Source organism: Thalia democratica, chromosome 3, assembly GCF_965202585.1.
Source record: "Thalia democratica chromosome 3, ktThaDemo2.hap1.1, whole genome shotgun sequence".
Taxonomy (NCBI): domain Eukaryota; kingdom Metazoa; phylum Chordata; class Thaliacea; order Salpida; family Salpidae; genus Thalia; species Thalia democratica.
In genome coordinates this window covers 52965309-52986086 of record NC_139167.1, presented here as the reverse complement: position 1 = coordinate 52986086, position 20778 = coordinate 52965309, and the positions used below count along the sequence as shown (strand labels likewise).

At 25.5% G+C, this 20778-nt stretch overlaps 2 protein-coding genes across 3 annotated transcripts; both read left to right on the top strand.

Annotated features, from left to right (window-relative positions):
• Positions 1-676, top strand: LOC145831203 (succinate dehydrogenase cytochrome b560 subunit, mitochondrial-like). Its single transcript, XM_082938339.1, has one exon. The coding sequence runs from the start codon at positions 13-15 to the stop codon at positions 520-522; it is 510 nt and encodes a 169-aa protein (XP_082794465.1). The 5' UTR covers positions 1-12; the 3' UTR covers positions 523-676.
• On the top strand, positions 677-14677 carry LOC145831201 (SET domain-containing protein 4-like). 2 transcript variants are annotated; one of them, XM_082938338.1, is made up of 8 exons: positions 677-799; positions 975-1118; positions 2788-2883; positions 2972-3284; positions 4490-4688; positions 4962-5095; positions 13750-13957; positions 14299-14677. In XM_082938338.1, exons 3-8 carry the CDS (start codon positions 2817-2819, stop codon positions 14494-14496), a joined length of 1119 nt encoding a protein of 372 aa, XP_082794464.1. In that variant the 5' UTR covers positions 677-799; positions 975-1118; positions 2788-2816; the 3' UTR covers positions 14497-14677. The 2 variants fall into 2 exon arrangements, with proteins under 2 accessions (XP_082794464.1, XP_082794463.1); XM_082938337.1 differs by having other exon boundaries at positions 683-770.
• Positions 14678-20778: the final 6101 nt, after the last annotated feature.

Below are 20778 nucleotides of genomic sequence, written 5' to 3'. Positions count from 1 at the left end.
TAAAACTTAAAAATGATGTTATCAAGTGTGGCAAGAAGGGCATGCCTCCAACGGACGTTTGCAACTTCCTCTGCAGCACTCAAGTCAACAGGATCCGCACAGACACAGATGGATGATTTCTGGAACAAGAACAAAAACAGAAACCGCCCAATGTCCCCACACTTGACAATCTACAAGCCGCAGCTCACCTCAATGCTTTCCATATCCACCAGGATCACCGGGATGGTGCTCACTGGTGCCACTTGCTTGTTTGCTGGCGCAACTGCCGTCTACTCTGGTGACATGGAGTGCCTTCTCACCTACGTATCAGGCATGAAGGAGACGATGACAGGACAGGCAGCTTTGTACGTTGCCAAGATGACCATTGCTTTCCCCTTTGCCTTTCACACTTGCAACGGCTTGAGGCATCTTGTTTGGGACATGGCAAAGGGTTTGAGCTTGAGAGAGGTGTACCTTGGAGGATGGGCTGTTGTTGCCATGAGCTTGTTGCTGGCCAACCTTTTTGTCCTGCTCTACCCTTGAACTTCATTGTTAAAAATTATCTGAACAATACATTTTAGAGATATTGTTTTTTTTTTATGTGATCAAAATTATTAATTTATTTATTTAGTTTACTTTAAGACAAATAGTCTTTTTATATTTTTACTCTCAAAACTAAAATATTTAAAAACTTTAGCTACAATTAAAACCTTATATTTTTAAATTGATGTCAAAAGGCAGAACCTGGCGTAGGAGAGCCAAAATTACAAAATCAAAAAGCAGTTTTAAACGTGGGTACAGAATTTAGATTATACTTAGTGTAAGTGTTTTTAAAAGTATAGACAGTTATGTTATCATAAAATAAAGGATTAATTATTTATATTTACTCATAAGTGAGTAAGATGTTAATGTCTATTCAGATAAGCAAGTTTTTTTTATTGCTTAAAAATAAGCAAGGCTTTGTTAGATTGTATATGATTAAATAATAATTACAGCCAATCCTGAAGCTGAGCAAATTAATTATAGTTTCAATCAGTGGCTCAAGAGCAAATTCAATTACAAAGCTGATGGATTGAAAATAAAGAACTGTGGCGAGGGAGCTGGTAATGGGGTGTTTGCTGATAAAAACTTTCTTCCCGGTAAAAATTGTTATGTTAATAGTTATGTTTAGTTATTATAATGTTAAGCTCATGAATTTATTCTTTCAAGATTTTGTTTTACAGTTTAAGTTTCGGTGAAAGACCTCGTCAGTGCTTAAATAAATCTAAAAAGATATGTAACAGTCATAAAACACAGCATTTATATAACTAAATATAAACAAATTTTCACTCAAAATTTTTACTTAAAAACAAAATAAATTTAAATTCAATATTGAGATTGAATTTATGGTAAAGTTTATATTTTAGTTTAGTTTCAAAATCAATATAACAGCAAGAATAATGATAAAAGCTGTATTAGCTTTCTTTTTTCTTATATTTAATTTTCAAAGTAAACATTGCCCATGCAAAAATGTAGTTAATAGTACTAAGTGAGCCTTAAGTTGAGATGCATTTTAATGTAGCTAATTCTAATCGTGGTGTAAATATTGAAAATTAAAACAATTTTGTGCTTGTAATAGCTACAAAAATTTGAAATTTTGCTTGAATACTTTTTATTAAAACTTATAGTTAAAAACAAATTTTTACTTAAAAACAAAACTAATTGAATTTTAATATTAAAATTTAATTTATGGTAAAGTTTAAATTTTAGTTAAGTTTCAAAATCAAAAAAACAACAAAAATAATAATAAAAGCATTCAGGCAAATAAATTAAGCATTCAAGCAAAATTTCAAATTTGCTATTACAAGCACAAAATTGTTCAAATTTTCAATGTTTACACCACAATTAGAATTAGCTACATTAAAATGCATCTCAACCTAAAGTTCACTTAGTACTACTATTAACTATATTTTTGCTTAAGCAATGTTTACTTTGAAAATTAACTATAAGAAAAAAGAAAGCTACATACAGTTTTTATCATTATTATTGTTGATATATTGATTTTTAAATTTAACTAAAATCTAAACTTTACGATAAATTCAATCTCAATATTAAAATTTTTTTTTTTGTTTTTAAGTGAAATTTTTTAGTGATTAGATAGAAATTAATAAATTTATATAAATTGTTTCAATCATATTTTCCATGGCTGTTACATATCTTTTTAGATTTATTTAAGCAGTGACGAGGTTACTTCAAGACCAAAATTAGTTAGTAAAATAAAGTCTTGAAAGAATAAATTCATTATTTCTCTTCTAGTAGTTGAGATATCTTTATTTGTTTTCTAAAAATCAAAACATATAGTATTGTTGAATTTATAAAATAATGTAAGTAAACTGAAAAATTAATAATTGTAAGTTTCATCATTACTACTGTACAATAAAGTTTTAATGCGTTATGTATAAAGAATATTGAAGTACTTTTGTGCCTAAGTATAAAAGTTAGCAAATTTAAAATTACTAAAGCCATACTGCATAAACTAACAGTTATTTCCACTATAAAATTTTTACTGAAATTAAGTCTAGTAATTTTATAGCTAAATTTTTTATTGTAAAAATATTTTAAAAACAAATAGTTCATAATATTTTAGTTTTTTCAACTAAAAAATTAATTTAACTAAATTATTTTGTTTTCTATTCTAGAGTTAATGGAGACATTTTTACAATTTCATAAAACTGTTGAAATTTATATGAATTATTTTAGTTTAAAGTTGTACCTATTTAGTTCAAAAAACAGCTTGTACATATTAAAAATGTTGTATATCTATTATAGGAAGTTCACTTATAACAATTCCTCGAAAAATGATGATAGGAGTTCATCTTGCATACAAAAACTCTAGTTTAATACAAAGTGTCCTTAAGTTCAAAGGTATATAAAGTTTCATTATATTTCATTATAATTTAAACTCAATTTTTATCCACTTAGCCTTTTTACATTTAAAATACAACAACAACAGATAGCAATCCAGCTGAGTCTTGTTTATGTTCGATGCAGATACTGATGTTGTTTCTCATAGAGCGAAATAGATTCAAAAGCAGCTTTAATCCTTACATATCAGTTCTACCTACTTCATTTACCCATTTTTTATACTGGAGTGAAGAAGAAGTTTGCTGTCTGCCTGAACAAAAACTGCAAGCTGCTAAAAGCTTGCTTTCAAAGTTGGAAAGGCAAATGGAAAATTTAAATTATTTGATTGCTGCTGTAAGTAGCACGTTCAAGCCAATTTCATGGCACGAATACAAATGGGCTTGGTGCTGCGTTAATACAAGGTTTGTGTTTGCTATACAACTTGCTTTTAAAGAGTTCTTTTGCATAAATATTTTTATATATTTTTTTGATTCTCATCTTTGAAAAATCGAAAGCTCATGGATATTGCTGTGTAGTGTAAAAATAGTTTAAAAAATGTTAACAAGTTTTGATGTCTTCAATTTTTTAAATCGTCAATCTATAAAGTAAGGAAATGTACGTTGTTATAATGGTTTTTTCATGATGATTTGATTTTTTTATATTAAAAGCAATTTTGTGGTTGTAAAACTCAAAGATCACTTAAACATTACAAATAGAAATTAATTATATAATTTATATGTTGTTATATTATTATTAGTTATATATTTTTATGATACATAAAATTTGAGAAATATTTATAAATAATTTTATTACTAGTTTTATATGCATAGCTTTGAAAGTTATGAGTTGTAGTACATTAATAGTTTATTATCCATAAAAATTGTCATTGCCAGATTACCAAAACGAAAGCTTCACAAAATAGTTTTTAAATACCTTATTTAAAGTATATGTATTTCATCTTAAAATTGATAACATATATTTATAATCTAAGTTGTTTTGTTCAAGATATACTTTAGTTTACCTTTTAAAATTTAACGGTTAAAGTTAAAGAGTTTTAACAAATTTGTTTTAACAAATTAATAGTAACAAAAAGTACACCTTATTCTGAAATAAAAACCAAATAGATTAAATTAGAGTAAGCTATTCTAATGTATGATATTAGAGTATACAAAAAGCAAAATTTTATTAAAATTTTATTTTACTAGGTTTTTTTAAGGAACAACTTTGTATTGAAGAACTAAATCAAATACACTTTCAATTATATCAAGATCTAATTTTCAAAAGAACTATTTTAATATTAGTTAACATGTAAAAATTTAAATTAAATTATTTTGTCTATAATTACATTACAAAAGTATTACGAGTAAAAAAACGTTAAATTGAGATTAAGGGCTTACAGTTTAGAATAAATATAGTTTAAAAATATTAGGTATAAAATCAAATAAATTTATAAAACGTTAATGTTTGAGTATTTTTCTTTATTTATAGCATATAATAAAAGTACTGTTAATGCATACTGCTGTTAAAATTTTATTTACGTTTAAAAATATCATATTTCTGTTACTTGATTTTATTATACTATACCATTAAAAAAGATTTTGTGAACTGAAATAATAATTTCACACAGGTGTGTGTACTCGGACCACAACAGAAATGTGCCTCTCCCGTCTCCCAGCATAAAACCGTCTGGTGCGGATTTTTACTACCTCATTCCCTATCTCGACATGCTCAATCACCACCCTAGCGCTCGCGTGGAAGCCAAGTTCAACCACAAAAGTGACTCGTTCCAAATTGTCACGCTCGAAAAGTGCGCGAAGCATTCAGAGGTTTGTTGTTTTAATGTTTGCAATTGAATTAGCAATGTTTAAAGGTTTTCAAGAATAATTTTTGTATTTAACAATAAAAAACAACTTAAAAACAATGGTTAAGATATAGTTTTTAAATTGAAAAAAAAGTACACCTAGGTTTGTTTTGATTACATACAATGCGAGATTATTTACATAAAAAAGTTTGTGTAGTCGTTAAAAAGACTCAATGTTTTTTAAATACTAATATGTAAAATAAGTTCAAATAAACTTAAGTTATTTTTTACATTTCAGTTATTCATCAAGTATGGGGAACATGACAGTTTGGATCTGTTGTGCGAATATGGATTTGTAGCTCATCCAAAAGTTTGCCCAAATAATAATGACAATATAAATTTTACATTGAAAGAAGTTTGCTTGGCTTTTCGGTAAGTTTTCGTTTGCTTCTTCGATATTTTTTATCTTTGCAATTTTGAATATTTTCTTTTTTTTTTGTTCTGGGTTGCCATAATATCTGGAGTTTTGCGTGAAAAAAACATGGAGTTTTGGATATAATCTTTAAAAAATCTCCATTTTTAAATAACTTTTACATTTCATTTTTGATCTACACAAAATATCTAACATATACAATAAATGTTTTCTGTATTATTAAGAATTTTATAAATTATGAAAAACAATTAAAGCAGCTTTACAGTATCTTTCAATGTTTTTATAAAGTTTAAGATAGTTTTTTACCTTAAATTTAATTTTATACTAAAAATGAACAAATAAATTAATTTTTAAAAAACCTGGAAAAATTTATCAAAAACCTCGACAACCTTGTTTGTTATTCTTTATATTATTTGAAGAAAGTTTTTTACAAATAAAAATAACTCCACAGTTCTAATAACCTACGGTAATTAAAATTCTACGATAAATTAGTTTATACTTGTTATTACTTTCATAATTTACATGAAAAAAAGCCGATGCAGTTTAAACTTTTTACTAGTTTTTAGAATTTTTCTTTTATAGAAACCTAAAAAAGCTTAACTCTATTTTAATTTAGTTATACTAAACAACAAACACTTTAAAGTTTTTAGACTTTTTCAAATATTAAAAAAAATTGTTTTAATTTTATGAACTTTATAAATTTAAAACTGTACATATTGAAACAAGTCTAGTCAATTTGAAATTTTTAAATTCATAATAATTAATTTTGTTCAGTTTACTAAATTGGTTGTATAATGAAAATGCATTTCAAAATATACCTTAAGTTATTTTTTAAAAAGTTTATTTTAATTTAAAACATTGTGGAGACCTAACAACTAAATAGTCAATGTTATATACTGTCATACATTAAAAACTGATTACTAAATAAATTAATATTTGTAATTAATAAAAACAAATTATACAGTAATCTTCCTTTATTCTACCAACATATGTTTCTGTGTGTCAACGAATCAACACACTTCAACTGGGTTCTGTAAAAAAATAATTACTGTAATGAGAGAATAGAAGCATAGAATAAAGTAGGTGTATATGTGTTTTCATTAAAATAAGATATATTCTACAGATAATAGTTATTAATAGGTGAAATACTTAACATTAAATCCGACTGTTATAAAATTATATGATATTTGTAATTATTAAGTCCAAAATAAATAAGTAAGCTAAATTACACAACAAAATATAATATAAACAAACAACTTACGTTAATAGGAAAGATAACTAAATCAAAATTCACGGTTGTTAACTAACGAAAAAAATACATTTTTACAACCAATAATTACGTCACAATGTAAATGAGGCCACCTAAACTATTCAATTTGTACTGCAAGAATATTAATTTTGTTTTTATGTAATCCATTCTGAACAAAAATAAAACATTAACCATCAGTTAGTAAATCAATAAAATTCAATAAAACTTAACGGCGCTGAAGGCAATAAAAGTCACAGAAACTCGGTGTAACATGTATATTATATATTGAATGTTAGTAATGATTGAATCAAAGTTATATAGAATTAGGAAGCAGGTTTAGTTCAAATGTAAAAATCAAAGAGTGAAAAAATTAAACTTTAAGGAAAAAATTAAACTTTAAGGAAAAACAAAGCACAAAAAAAATAATTATTACTAGGCTTACAATGTACTGACCGATAATTAATTTACAGCGACATACATAAAATCATAGTGACCTGAATTAAATATATATTGTATTTTATAATTAATAAAATAATTAATTGGTAAAGTAGGAGTCGGCTGTTTAATTTAAATATCCCTTACAGATATTTTATATATTTAATAAGTAAATTGTGTTATATGTGAAAGTTAAAATGTAAAACAACAAGGTAGTCATATGCTAAGTATAAACCTGCAGTAAAAAACCTACTAGCTCTCTTGGGCGTAGTAGGTAAAAAAGCACGGTTTATCTGTGATTTGAATACAGGCTTCCAATTAAACTTGGAACTTAACATATAAAGGTGTGAAGAATTATAGTCGGAGGGTAAAGTGAATATATGAAATTTCAGAGAATAGAAAGTGACTTGTGTGAAATAGATATAAATAATAAATGAATAAAACTATATGTTACTTAGGATATATAATTATATTAATATAAGTTAAGTGAATGTGTGTGTGTATGTGGAAGGTGAATGAAAAGTATGAAAGGTGAGAAGGCGCCAAGGTGTTATTTGAAGAAGAACCGTCGGTTGTGTACACAGTTGTTTGAAATATCACGTCTTTTATTTAGTAATTGTTTACTATCTTCTGCTAAAATTGCCATTCGTTCAAGGTTGCATATTTGGCAGATCTTGCTCGCGCTACTGATGTTATTGTTGGCGTGGTGGAGGATGCTCCATTCCATTTCTGGTTTGGTTCCATACCTATCAAAATACTGCCAAACGAAATCTGACAATCTTGTACTATTCTTTTTATTTACATGCTTAAAAGTATACTTGTGCCCGGTGTACCTATCTTTAAAGTGACCTCCTGTCGAACCAATATACACCTTATCCTTAATATTATCATTAACATTATTATTGTTTATGTTTTTATCTTCACTAAGTTTACATTTAACACGCACCTTATACACAACATTTTTAATTAAGCAGTTACCATGTAACGGACAGTTTATTTTATTCGACTTACGACAGTTACAATTTTTGCCTACATTGTTCTTGAATTTAAAACCACATTTAACTACTTCATCGTTATAAGTATTACAGATATTGGTATTTTTCTGGTTACTACAGTTATTATTATTATTATCATTATTATTATTATTATTATCATAATTATTATTGTTATCATATTTATTAATATTACTATTATTATTACTATTATTGGTTATGCCGTTATTATTAATACTATTACCATTATTATTATTAATATGGTTACTACTATTACTCTTATTACCACTATCATTATTTGTATACTTATTATTATTATTATAATTATAATTATTATTGTTATTATTATTATTATTATTATTATTATTATTATCATTATTATTATTATTATTATTATTATTATTATCATTATCATTATTATTATTATTTTTATTATTATTATTATTATCATCATTATTATAATTATCATTATTATTAATATTATTATTATTATTATTATTATAATTATTATTATTACTATTATTATTAGAATATGATTCCTTATGTACAATTGAGTTTATATTTTTAGTTAGGTTTTTACTGATACTTCTAGTTATAGGCCTATTATAGTTGTTTTTCATAATTAGATTAATGTTATCATTATTGTTTATATTAACCTTGTTATTTTTACAATTGTTATCCTTTATGTCTAAACTAATATTAATTACGTTTGTGTTATCAGAATAGTTGCTATTATTTTTAATAGTATTAGGTTTATTGTTATTATTAATTTGTGCTGTCAACTCATTATATTTAGATAAAACAAAATTATTATGTGATTGTATTATTGACTTAACATTATTCATACAACTATAAGAAATTTTTAAAGTTTTTCTATTAAATATTTTACGGTAACAATGATTATTTGGGAAATGTTTATCTACTAATTTCAAAAATTCTTTACCCAAGTTTACGTTAATACTAGAACAGTATGGTGGGTTATACCACAACACACGGCTATTACGAGACTTATTACTTTTTTGCGTTTTAATATAATTTTCACTAGTGATACTGTTATTATTAATATCATTATTATTGTTATTGTTATTATCATTACTACAATTATTGTTATTAATGTTACTGTTACTATCAAAAATATTTACAATTTTATTAATGTTATAATCATTATTACTGTTACTTTTAAAACTATTATCATTATCGTTATTAATATTGTTAATGATGGTGTTATTACTTTTATTATTGTCATATTTATGTTTATTATCGTTATTACCGTTAGAAATATCATTATTATTACTATTATTAGTATTATAGTTTGTTATCATGTATGTTAAGTTACATTTAAAACCACTTTTTTTTAATACATTTTCATATGGAACTTTTATTTCATTAAATATTTCTTCACTGGATGATAATGAGCTTAAGCGTTTCTGGGTCATTATTGGGATAGATTTCTTTATATGTCGGGGGTGGTCGGAATTTGAATTGATAAAATTAATTAAACAGTTTGGTTTTCGGTAAGGGCGAAAAGTACCATCAGATAGGTTTAAGGTGACATCTAAAAAATCAGTCACTTGATTACCCAGATCTAAAGTAATTTTGAAACCTATATCTGACATTACCTTAAACACTTGTTTCCTTGTTCTGTCGTATACGACAGGCTTTGCTAGATCTATGACACCTAACCCATCGTCTCTATACAAACCACAGTTACTGAAAACATTTCCCAGTTTACTGAGGATATATAGTCCGACAAGGTCACAAATCTCTGCACCATGGAAGCTTTCCATAGGCACATCGAAAAAAGTGTCGTTATTTTTCTTTTTCCAAACATTGTTGTCTGAAAAAAGTAAGGAATCGCATGCATGTATAATAATTTCTTTGTCGGAAGCGTTTTGTCAGTTTTGATATAGTTGAATTCTATCCTTCTATCACCAAACGACACCTTTTAAATTCTTTAAACTATGCCTCCATTTATTCAAAATTCGCCGATTCCGACAAAGAAATTATTATACATGCATGCGATTCCTTACTTTTTTCAGACAACAATGTTTGGAAAAAGAAAAATAACGACACTTTTTTCGATGTGCCTATGGGAAGCTTCCATGGTGCAGAGATTTGTGACCTTGTCGGACTATATATCCTCAGTAAACTGGGAAATGTTTTCAGTAACTGTGGTTTGTATAGAGACGATGGGTTAGGTGTCATAGATCTAGCAAAGCCTGTCGTATACGACAGAACAAGGAAACAAGTGTTTAAGGTAATGTCAGATATAGGTTTCAAAATTACTTTAGATCTGGGTAATCAAGTGACTGATTTTTTAGATGTCACCTTAAACCTATCTGATGGTACTTTTCGCCCTTACCGAAAACCAAACTGTTTAATTAATTTTATCAATTCAAATTCCGACCACCCCCGACATATAAAGAAATCTATCCCAATAATGACCCAGAAACGCTTAAGCTCATTATCATCCAGTGAAGAAATATTTAATGAAATAAAAGTTCCATATGAAAATGTATTAAAAAAAAGTGGTTTTAAATGTAACTTAACATACATGATAACAAACTATAATACTAATAATAGTAATAATAATGATATTTCTAACGGTAATAACGATAATAAACATAAATATGACAATAATAAAAGTAATAACACCATCATTAACAATATTAATAACGATAATGATAATAGTTTTAAAAGTAACAGTAATAATGATTATAACATTAATAAAATTGTAAATATTTTTGATAGTAACAGTAACATTAATAACAATAATTGTAGTAATGATAATAACAATAACAATAATAATGATATTAATAATAACAGTATCACTAGTGAAAATTATATTAAAACGCAAAAAAGTAATAAGTCTCGTAATAGCCGTGTGTTGTGGTATAACCCACCATACTGTTCTAGTATTAACGTAAACTTGGGTAAAGAATTTTTGAAATTAGTAGATAAACATTTCCCAAATAATCATTGTTACCGTAAAATATTTAATAGAAAAACTTTAAAAATTTCTTATAGTTGTATGAATAATGTTAAGTCAATAATACAATCACATAATAATTTTGTTTTATCTAAATATAATGAGTTGACAGCACAAATTAATAATAACAATAAACCTAATACTATTAAAAATAATAGCAACTATTCTGATAACACAAACGTAATTAATATTAGTTTAGACATAAAGGATAACAATTGTAAAAATAACAAGGTTAATATAAACAATAATGATAACATTAATCTAATTATGAAAAACAACTATAATAGGCCTATAACTAGAAGTATCAGTAAAAACCTAACTAAAAATATAAACTCAATTGTACATAAGGAATCATATTCTAATAATAATAGTAATAATAATAATAATAATAATAATAATAATAATATTAATAATAATGATAATTATAATAATGATGATAATAATAATAATAATAAAAATAATAATAATAATGATAATGATAATAATAATAATAATAATAATGATAATAATAATAATAATAATAATAATAACAATAATAATTATAATTATAATAATAATAATAAGTATACAAATAATGATAGTGGTAATAAGAGTAATAGTAGTAACCATATTAATAATAATAATGGTAATAGTATTAATAATAACGGCATAACCAATAATAGTAATAATAATAGTAATATTAATAAATATGATAACAATAATAATTATGATAATAATAATAATAATAATGATAATAATAATAATAACTGTAGTAACCAGAAAAATACCAATATCTGTAATACTTATAACGATGAAGTAGTTAAATGTGGTTTTAAATTCAAGAACAATGTAGGCAAAAATTGTAACTGTCGTAAGTCGAATAAAATAAACTGTCCGTTACATGGTAACTGCTTAATTAAAAATGTTGTGTATAAGGTGCGTGTTAAATGTAAACTTAGTGAAGATAAAAACATAAACAATAATAATGTTAATGATAATATTAAGGATAAGGTGTATATTGGTTCGACAGGAGGTCACTTTAAAGATAGGTACACCGGGCACAAGTATACTTTTAAGCATGTAAATAAAAAGAATAGTACAAGATTGTCAGATTTCGTTTGGCAGTATTTTGATAGGTATGGAACCAAACCAGAAATGGAATGGAGCATCCTCCACCACGCCAACAATAACATCAGTAGCGCGAGCAAGATCTGCCAAATATGCAACCTTGAACGAATGGCAATTTTAGCAGAAGATAGTAAACAATTACTAAATAAAAGACGTGATATTTCAAACAACTGTGTACACAACCGACGGTTCTTCTTCAAATAACACCTTGGCGCCTTCTCACCTTTCATACTTTTCATTCACCTTCCACATACACACACACATTCACTTAACTTATATTAATATAATTATATATCCTAAGTAACATATAGTTTTATTCATTTATTATTTATATCTATTTCACACAAGTCACTTTCTATTCTCTGAAATTTCATATATTCACTTTACCCTCCGACTATAATTCTTCACACCTTTATATGTTAAGTTCCAAGTTTAATTGGAAGCCTGTATTCAAATCACAGATAAACCGTGCTTTTTTACCTACTACGCCCAAGAGAGCTAGTAGGTTTTTTACTGCAGGTTTATACTTAGCATATGACTACCTTGTTGTTTTACATTTTAACTTTCACATATAACACAATTTACTTATTAAATATATAAAATATCTGTAAGGGATATTTAAATTAAACAGCCGACTCCTACTTTACCAATTAATTATTTTATTAATTATAAAATACAATATATATTTAATTCAGGTCACTATGATTTTATGTATGTCGCTGTAAATTAATTATCGGTCAGTACATTGTAAGCCTAGTAATAATTATTTTTTTTGTGCTTTGTTTTTCCTTAAAGTTTAATTTTTTCCTTAAAGTTTAATTTTTTCACTCTTTGATTTTTACATTTGAACTAAACCTGCTTCCTAATTCTATATAACTTTGATTCAATCATTACTAACATTCAATATATAATATACATGTTACACCGAGTTTCTGTGACTTTTATTGCCTTCAGCGCCGTTAAGTTTTATTGAATTTTATTGATTTACTAACTGATGGTTAATGTTTTATTTTTGTTCAGAATGGATTACATAAAAACAAAATTAATATTCTTGCAGTACAAATTGAATAGTTTAGGTGGCCTCATTTACATTGTGACGTAATTATTGGTTGTAAAAATGTATTTTTTTCGTTAGTTAACAACCGTGAATTTTGATTTAGTTATCTTTCCTATTAACGTAAGTTGTTTGTTTATATTATATTTTGTTGTGTAATTTAGCTTACTTATTTATTTTGGACTTAATAATTACAAATATCATATAATTTTATAACAGTCGGATTTAATGTTAAGTATTTCACCTATTAATAACTATTATCTGTAGAATATATCTTATTTTAATGAAAACACATATACACCTACTTTATTCTATGCTTCTATTCTCTCATTACAGTAATTATTTTTTTACAGAACCCAGTTGAAGTGTGTTGATTCGTTGACACACAGAAACATATGTTGGTAGAATAAAGGAAGATTACTGTATAATTTGTTTTTATTTATATTCCAGTGAATTTACTTTACTAGGATCTTTTATTAGCAAACAATTAAAACTATATTTTGAACAGTTATTTGTAATTAATGAATAATAACAATGTTGAGTATATATTTAGTACATATTATAAGTGGTAAGAACTACTTAAAAAGTTGAAATTTTTAAATAGCTTTTTTTTTTAAATATAGCTGTAAATTTTTTTTTTCAATTTTGTTTATTTATTTTTAAATTGAAGTTATGAAGAAAAATAGCTTAAAGCTTTAATTAAAAATAAATGATTTTCTGGAAATATAATTTTTTTATTTTGATAAATTTTCAATTGATCTTTCTGATTTTTTGAATTAAAGTTTCAAAAAAATTTTTTTTTTGTAAAATAAAATCGAATTTTACAGGTTAGAATTAAGCAAGAAAATAAAAAAAATTTGCTCCGTATTCAAGGACCTCAGTTGCGTCATAAACACCGGACCGACGTGGCAGCTGGTCACTTGTTGCGTGTTTTTCGCCATTATCACGTCACAGGCAGGTGTGGATGCTGAAGAAGTGTTCGCTTGCTTGTTGGCCGGAAGAGAGTTCCAGCGTGTTGATATGAAACTTGTCAAGGTGTTTATTTATTTTGAATATACATTTTAATGGTTTTTGAGTAGTGAAAAAATGTTTATCCTTTACGTTTGGAATATACATTTTATATGACAAAAAAATTAGCTGTTTTAAGTAAGTTGAAAACAAACATCATTACGATTTTGCATTTTTTTTAAAAATCATTAAGAATGATGTAGTCCAGAAAACTAGGACTCCTTTTTTTTTAGTTTAGTGTTTTATTTTTACAAGCTAAGCATTGTTATAGAAAAAAATCAATACGTTGTATTTATATCTCATCTGAACTTAAACTGTAAATAGAAAGTAATAAAAATTAAAAATAAATGTCGTAAAATTTAAACTAGGAGAAAGTTCGAAAGTGCCTAGGTGAGCTTATGCAAAACAAGAAAGCTGAATACAAAGCGAAGCTGACAATCATCGTCTCTTCAGCTTCGGTGCATATGATGTTCTTGGATAGATACTACGAAATTGTTCTCAGTATCGCCGATCAGTGCTCTGATAATCTCAAAAATGATGACAACTTTCCCATGAATGTTTTGTAATGTTTTTCAATTGTCAAGTTTATTATTTACCTCAGTGTTTCTCGAAATTTGCAGCTGTGACAGTTTATTTTATGAAACGCTGGTTTATCCTGAGGTATAAATTTGGATGAATGGTAGCGTATTTTTTCTTTAAATTTGATTGAATAAAATTTTTAATGAATTTATTATTCAAAACATTCCGAAACCCTAATTAAAATTATAAAAAATTATATATTTTAATGAGTCTTTTATTTGAGTTTGGTATATAATTTATAAATGGTTTGAATCTTGCTAAAGCTGGTTATTTGAACATTTTATTTTTATTATGAAATATTAATGGTTTGTTGCTTTGTACAAAACCTGTTAGTTTCCTTATATTTTATTAAATGCTTAAGAAATATATTTTTATAGATGTTTATAAGATAGATATTCATTTGATTAAGACTAGATATTTTTAGCACTTTATTATTGATTTGCTGCTGAAATTTAAACAAACTGTATATATTTTTTTTAGTTTGACAAAAAAATCTTCAGTTTGTAAGGCTTAAAGCAGTTTTTTTTTGATTGCAAAGTGTTAACCAGTACATGCAAAACATTTACGCTTGTTTTCAAAAATTTTCTAAAATTGTAAAAGAAATGAAACAAAATAACTTGTAAAAACTTTTTAGCATAATAATTCAAATATATCTTTAAATCTTTCCGTAATTGACACCTTAAAAGTAAGAAGTTCAACATCATTATCTTAAAAATCAAAAGCTCAAGGATAAAAGTTGATAAAACTGGTAATTAACAAAGATACACCACTTTTTTGGAAGCAACTTAATATATATATATAGTTGAAGAAAATTGAGAAATTTAAATCTTCAACTTATTTTAATCACTTACAAAACACTAATACTCTTGATAACAAATTTGTATATAATGTTATGTGTGCGATTTATTACAAGTTTAATTATATACTAAAATTAGTTTAACAGTTTTACAAAAAGAGTTTTTATTTCTGGTATCAATTTCTAAATCAGTATGGAACTTCATCAGGTTAAATAACTGATCGGTAAAAATTCCTCTACAACTTGGACATTATTTTTTGTCGCTCATCAAAATACCATCCGCTCATTTAAAACGTTATGTCCGCAAGACGAAATGACAATGTGAAAGTAATCATTAACAATATCTTTGTAGTTGCTGAGGCACACTGAACATTTGTTTTCTTCTAAAATTTTAAAAACTCAACTTTTTTTGTCGAGAGCTGATAACTTTTGTTGTAGTTCAGACTGAAAAATCTCATTACTTTTTTATTCAGGATTAGACTCAATATGAATAATTTACACGAATAATGAGGTTTATGCTTTTCTCTAGGTACCACAGGATTTACAATAACTTGTTTAAATAAGTGACCAATATCTCGCAGCTGATAAACGGTTTTCAGTTTTTTAGACTGCATATGTTGTAAGTCAAAATTACTTAAAAGTCCCAAACTGTAAACATGTTCTATGAAAATAGTTTTCTCTTCGTGTAAATACCTAATTCACTGCCATAACAAACTGAACCACTTTCTTTAACTACTTGAGTAGATAACCATATTCCACCATGTTTTCCAATAGTGATTTGTATGACATTTTATTTTTTACACTGTTCTAAAAATCATACTTGTTTTTTAATTTATAACAATAATTTTGTTAACATGTTATATAACAAATAATTCTAAAGATACTTTTTGTTTAACAAACTTTTAAAAAATATTTCTTAGGAATTATTATCACTATTACATATAAGTTTGTTCATTTAAAAAATAATGTTTTACAAAAACCATTTCAATATGAATTAGTTTTATAAACTTGCTGTTTAAATCAATTTGTAAATGGAAAAAAATATTACTATGTAGATCAACTACTTAATCTTTTCACTAATAATGTTAAATTCTAACCTTATAAATAAAGAGTTTTAGGTTAAAAACTATTACTTGATTAAAAAAAAATCATAAATAAAGTGTACCTTTACATAGCTTGTAATTTTAAGTTTTTACTTAAGAATCTTTAAGTTAAAAAGTTTTGAGACCTGTAAATTAATAACCAAACAGAGAACAAAAAGTTACTAAATATCATGTTATCAAACTGATTTTTTTTTAATACTTGTAGTATCACTTACAGTTTTATTTTTAATAAGCTTTATTGTGGTTTAATAGTTGTTAAAATACTATAATACTTTTACAAGCTTAAAACTATAGTATTATCAACAATTTGTTACAGTCTAAAATAGTTGTTGTTTATTAAACATATATCTTAGTGTTTAAAAACGTTTTACTTTATAAAATATTGTTAAGGTAACAAAAAGTGCTGTTTTACTAACAATTCACACAATACATGCAATCTAATCTTTAAATAAAAACTAAATTACAAAACCTTAATAAAATATTAAAAAGTTATTGTTAGTAGTAGTTATCTAACACATTTATAAACTAAAAAAGTAATATCTACATGAAACGTATCCAGATTATTAATAAAAAAAAGTTGACGGAAATTACTCTTAAATACATTTTTTATTGTTTGTTACCTAAACTAAGAACAAAAAAATTCTGATGAAAACTCCTGATTATCAGAGATATATTTAGCATGCCTGACTTATAAGTAATGTTTATTGAACGATAAAAAAAAGCGCTGAAAAAGTTTGGTGTAAGGACCTGGTGTACCAAAAAATATTTCGGTTATCTAGTCATACACCACATGTACATTGGTTGGTCCTTTAGTCCGAAAATCATGCTACAAAGCTCATTTAAATTCTAAAATTATCATTTAATAAGTACTACCCTATGAAAAAAACAAATTAACACTACAAATGAAAATGTTTGTAATACACCAGACCTATGACCAATTGTTTTAAAGATGTTTTTGTCCTTCATATTTTTGATAAAAACCTTAGTTTTAGTTAACTTTTGTAAATTGTTTTTAAAATTATAACACGTCTCGCGCGCTTGAGAATTATTTTGGAAGGCATTATGTTGCGTATTCAAAATTTATAATTATACTCAGGTTGTTTTAACAATAAAGTTTGATTAAATATCAACTTAGCAAACAACGTCAAGCATTAGGGATGGATATAGAAAACATTCGGCTTAAGGCTAAAATCCGGCCCGTAATGAAATTTTTCTTTATATAAGTTTGTACTAAACAAAAAGAAAGTTATTAGTACAAAACTTTATAAAAAACTTTTAACTTTGTTACTACTTATATAACGTGTTATAACGATTTGGTCTATAAACAAATTAAAAACTTTTTTCTTAAATAATTTTACAAATATCTACGTTAAACACAGCTTATTATATAAGAAAGAAAAAAGTGAACGCTCACAACTATGGTCAATGGATTGGTGTGGAGAAAGACCTTCCGGTCATCGAGCCTCACACCATATATGTATAAATAACTTTGATAAGTTTTATTTAAAACTTTGTTAAAATCTAATTTTAAGTTAAATGTATGAGTTTTTTTTAACTTAAACTAATTAAAGAAATTAATTCTTAAAGGAAAAAAAAATGGTATGTATTCTTTTTTAAACCCATTACTGCCAATATTAACCATGAAAATCATAGTCTACCATGGGTACCACACCGTCTCCTCCCAAAGATTTCAATTTTTATGATCATGTACGTTCAAATTTTTCTTGTTGCCCTCTCTGCAAGAGCAACCCTGAAAGATGCAATAAAAAGGTCAATAATAGAACAAAAAGGGATAAGTCGTGAAAATGCTATAACTAACATACTTTATTTTTCTAAAACTAAATGTGTTTAAAAAAGAAAACAAAAAAAAAAAGACTTAACAACTACTTAAGTTAGTAAAATATTAGTTAATAAATCTCACTTAGAAATAAAAATAAACAAAATAAGTTTTAACTATACCTGTTCAAAAACCCTGTTACTCTAAAACAAACTCAAAAATTATTTTAAAAAATTTAAAAAAATTAACAAATAAATAAAAATAATAATCATACTTAATTATAAACTCACATAAAAAAAAGAAAAAAATTAAGTTAGTAAATAAAAACTGCTTGTTCAAAAACTATACCCAAGACCAAATCAACTCTGCTCACACCCAGCCAACAAAGCTACCATTGATTTTTCTCAAAAAAATAATAAATAAATAGAGAGTAAAACCTATTAACTAAGAAATCATTTTATGTGACACTATTATAAAAGAAAATTAAGATTGACTTTTGTCTGATTGATTTCTGAGCAACACATTTTTCAGTCCAGGTTGAAGTGCTATAAGATAGTTTTGTTATTTTAAGGTTGGAATTTCCTCCCATACCTTACATCCAAGATATGAGAAGGACTTAGTACCGTAAAGACTATTTACTCGAGGAAAAAAATAATTTGTCTCTGAAAATCTCGTTGAATGTTGTGAATCTTGTTTATAGAACGGCTGTTACTTCTAACCGACTAACTAGAGAAGTTACGCAACTCTACAATAAAAAATTAAAATAGATATGCAAAAATGAAATAAATTAGGTATTAAAGAACTAACAAAACAGAAAAAAGTATTATTATGTCATAAAAAACGGAAGCAACATTAATATGATGAGTTAATCTACAGTAAAGGTTAACAAATTAGTTTTTATTTTCGTCTCTTGGCGCAAAGTTTAAAAGTAATGTCCACTTTTACAAAATATTGCCATTAATTATTTATTAATTCATTTTTATCTTTTAGAATTCTCACTAAATACTGCCCTCTGGTAGCCAAAATCGTCCCCAAAGAGGTGAAATTACCCACTTGATATGTATGTTTGTGTTAACCCAGTCAATGAAAACAAGTGCAAATAAAAATCAAGTTAGAATTAACTTCTCAACAAACACAAATAACGTTTTTAACTTTTTCACCAAATAGAAAGTATGTTAAAACATTTGTTAACTTAAAATACCCAAAAATATTTAAAAAAAAATTGGGAATTTTTTAATAGTAACTAGGAAACAACTAAAATATTTTTTATTTAAACTTAAAAGAGATGCTTTCACCAAAAACATATTTTCATAAAACAAAAAAAAAAAAAAAAAACTTTATCACGAACATAAGCCTACTATAGTTGTTTAACCTATATAAATAACAGTCCAATATTTTTTTCACAAAAGTTTTAATGTATTTTCACTACAACTCTTCAAAAATTTACTGCAGACATTTTAAATAAAACAATAACTTTTTAACTAAAGACAACAAACTTTAGAAAACTACTTTAGTGACTAACTAGATTGCTGTAAAAAAACAACCAACATAAACCAATTTTCAATTTTTTTAGATTATTGTAAAATATTAATAAATGAAAAAACAAACGTTTTAAATTTCAAAATAAAATTTTTAAAACAAACAAAGACAACTTTAAGTAAAAAAAAAAAATCAAAGACACTTTTAAATAAATAAAGAAACCTTATAGTCAAACTCTTACTGCTTACATATTCAGGTTTTTTGTTAATATTGAGATTGCTTCTAATCTAATCAAATCCATTAAACTTGTATAATTGTGAATAACTTTAAATCTCGATAAATCATAGTTGTTTGCACAATCGACGAGATTAATCAGATATTCTGCTATCAAAGATATTTTTGTCGCATTTATAACAAATTTCGTCTTATTATTAGTCTTTTCCTTTATAAAGTTTAATACAAATTTAGGTAAATGTTCATTCACTCTCGTTTTTTAATGTCTAGATGTATGCCCAATATAACTTCTTTCGCAGCAACAATTAAGTTTGTAAATAATACATCTTATATCAATTAATCACTCAAGTAGTTTTCTAAAGTTTATTGTTTTTAGTTATAAAACTGTTGTCTTATTTACAATGTCTGCAGTAAGTTTCTGGAAAGTTACAGTGAAAATATATTAAAACTTTTATGAAAATAAACATAGAATTGATATTCATTTAGGTAAAACAGCCTATTTTTTTAAAATTAAACATTATTTTTATCAGGGACGTATTTAAACTTTTAAAATAGGTAAGCACAGTTACTACTTGTTCAATAAAAGAGTACTTTACACTTTAGCTTAAAATAAAGCACTTTAGAAAATTAAGTATCTATTATTTACTGTTCAAATTAAATAATTAATTTAAATAAAAAACTACCTTTTAAGCATAAAAAACTTATATAAAAAACTTTCGTAAAAATATTTCAGCGCAATACATTTTACTTCCTTTAAAGAAGTTGAAACCTGTAGTTCAAGTACTCGTACGTTTGTTATTAGTGTTGTTTATCTTCTTTTAAAAGTTAATTTAAAGTTATATATATTTTTTAGTTCTTATGTTACTAAACAAGATTCATG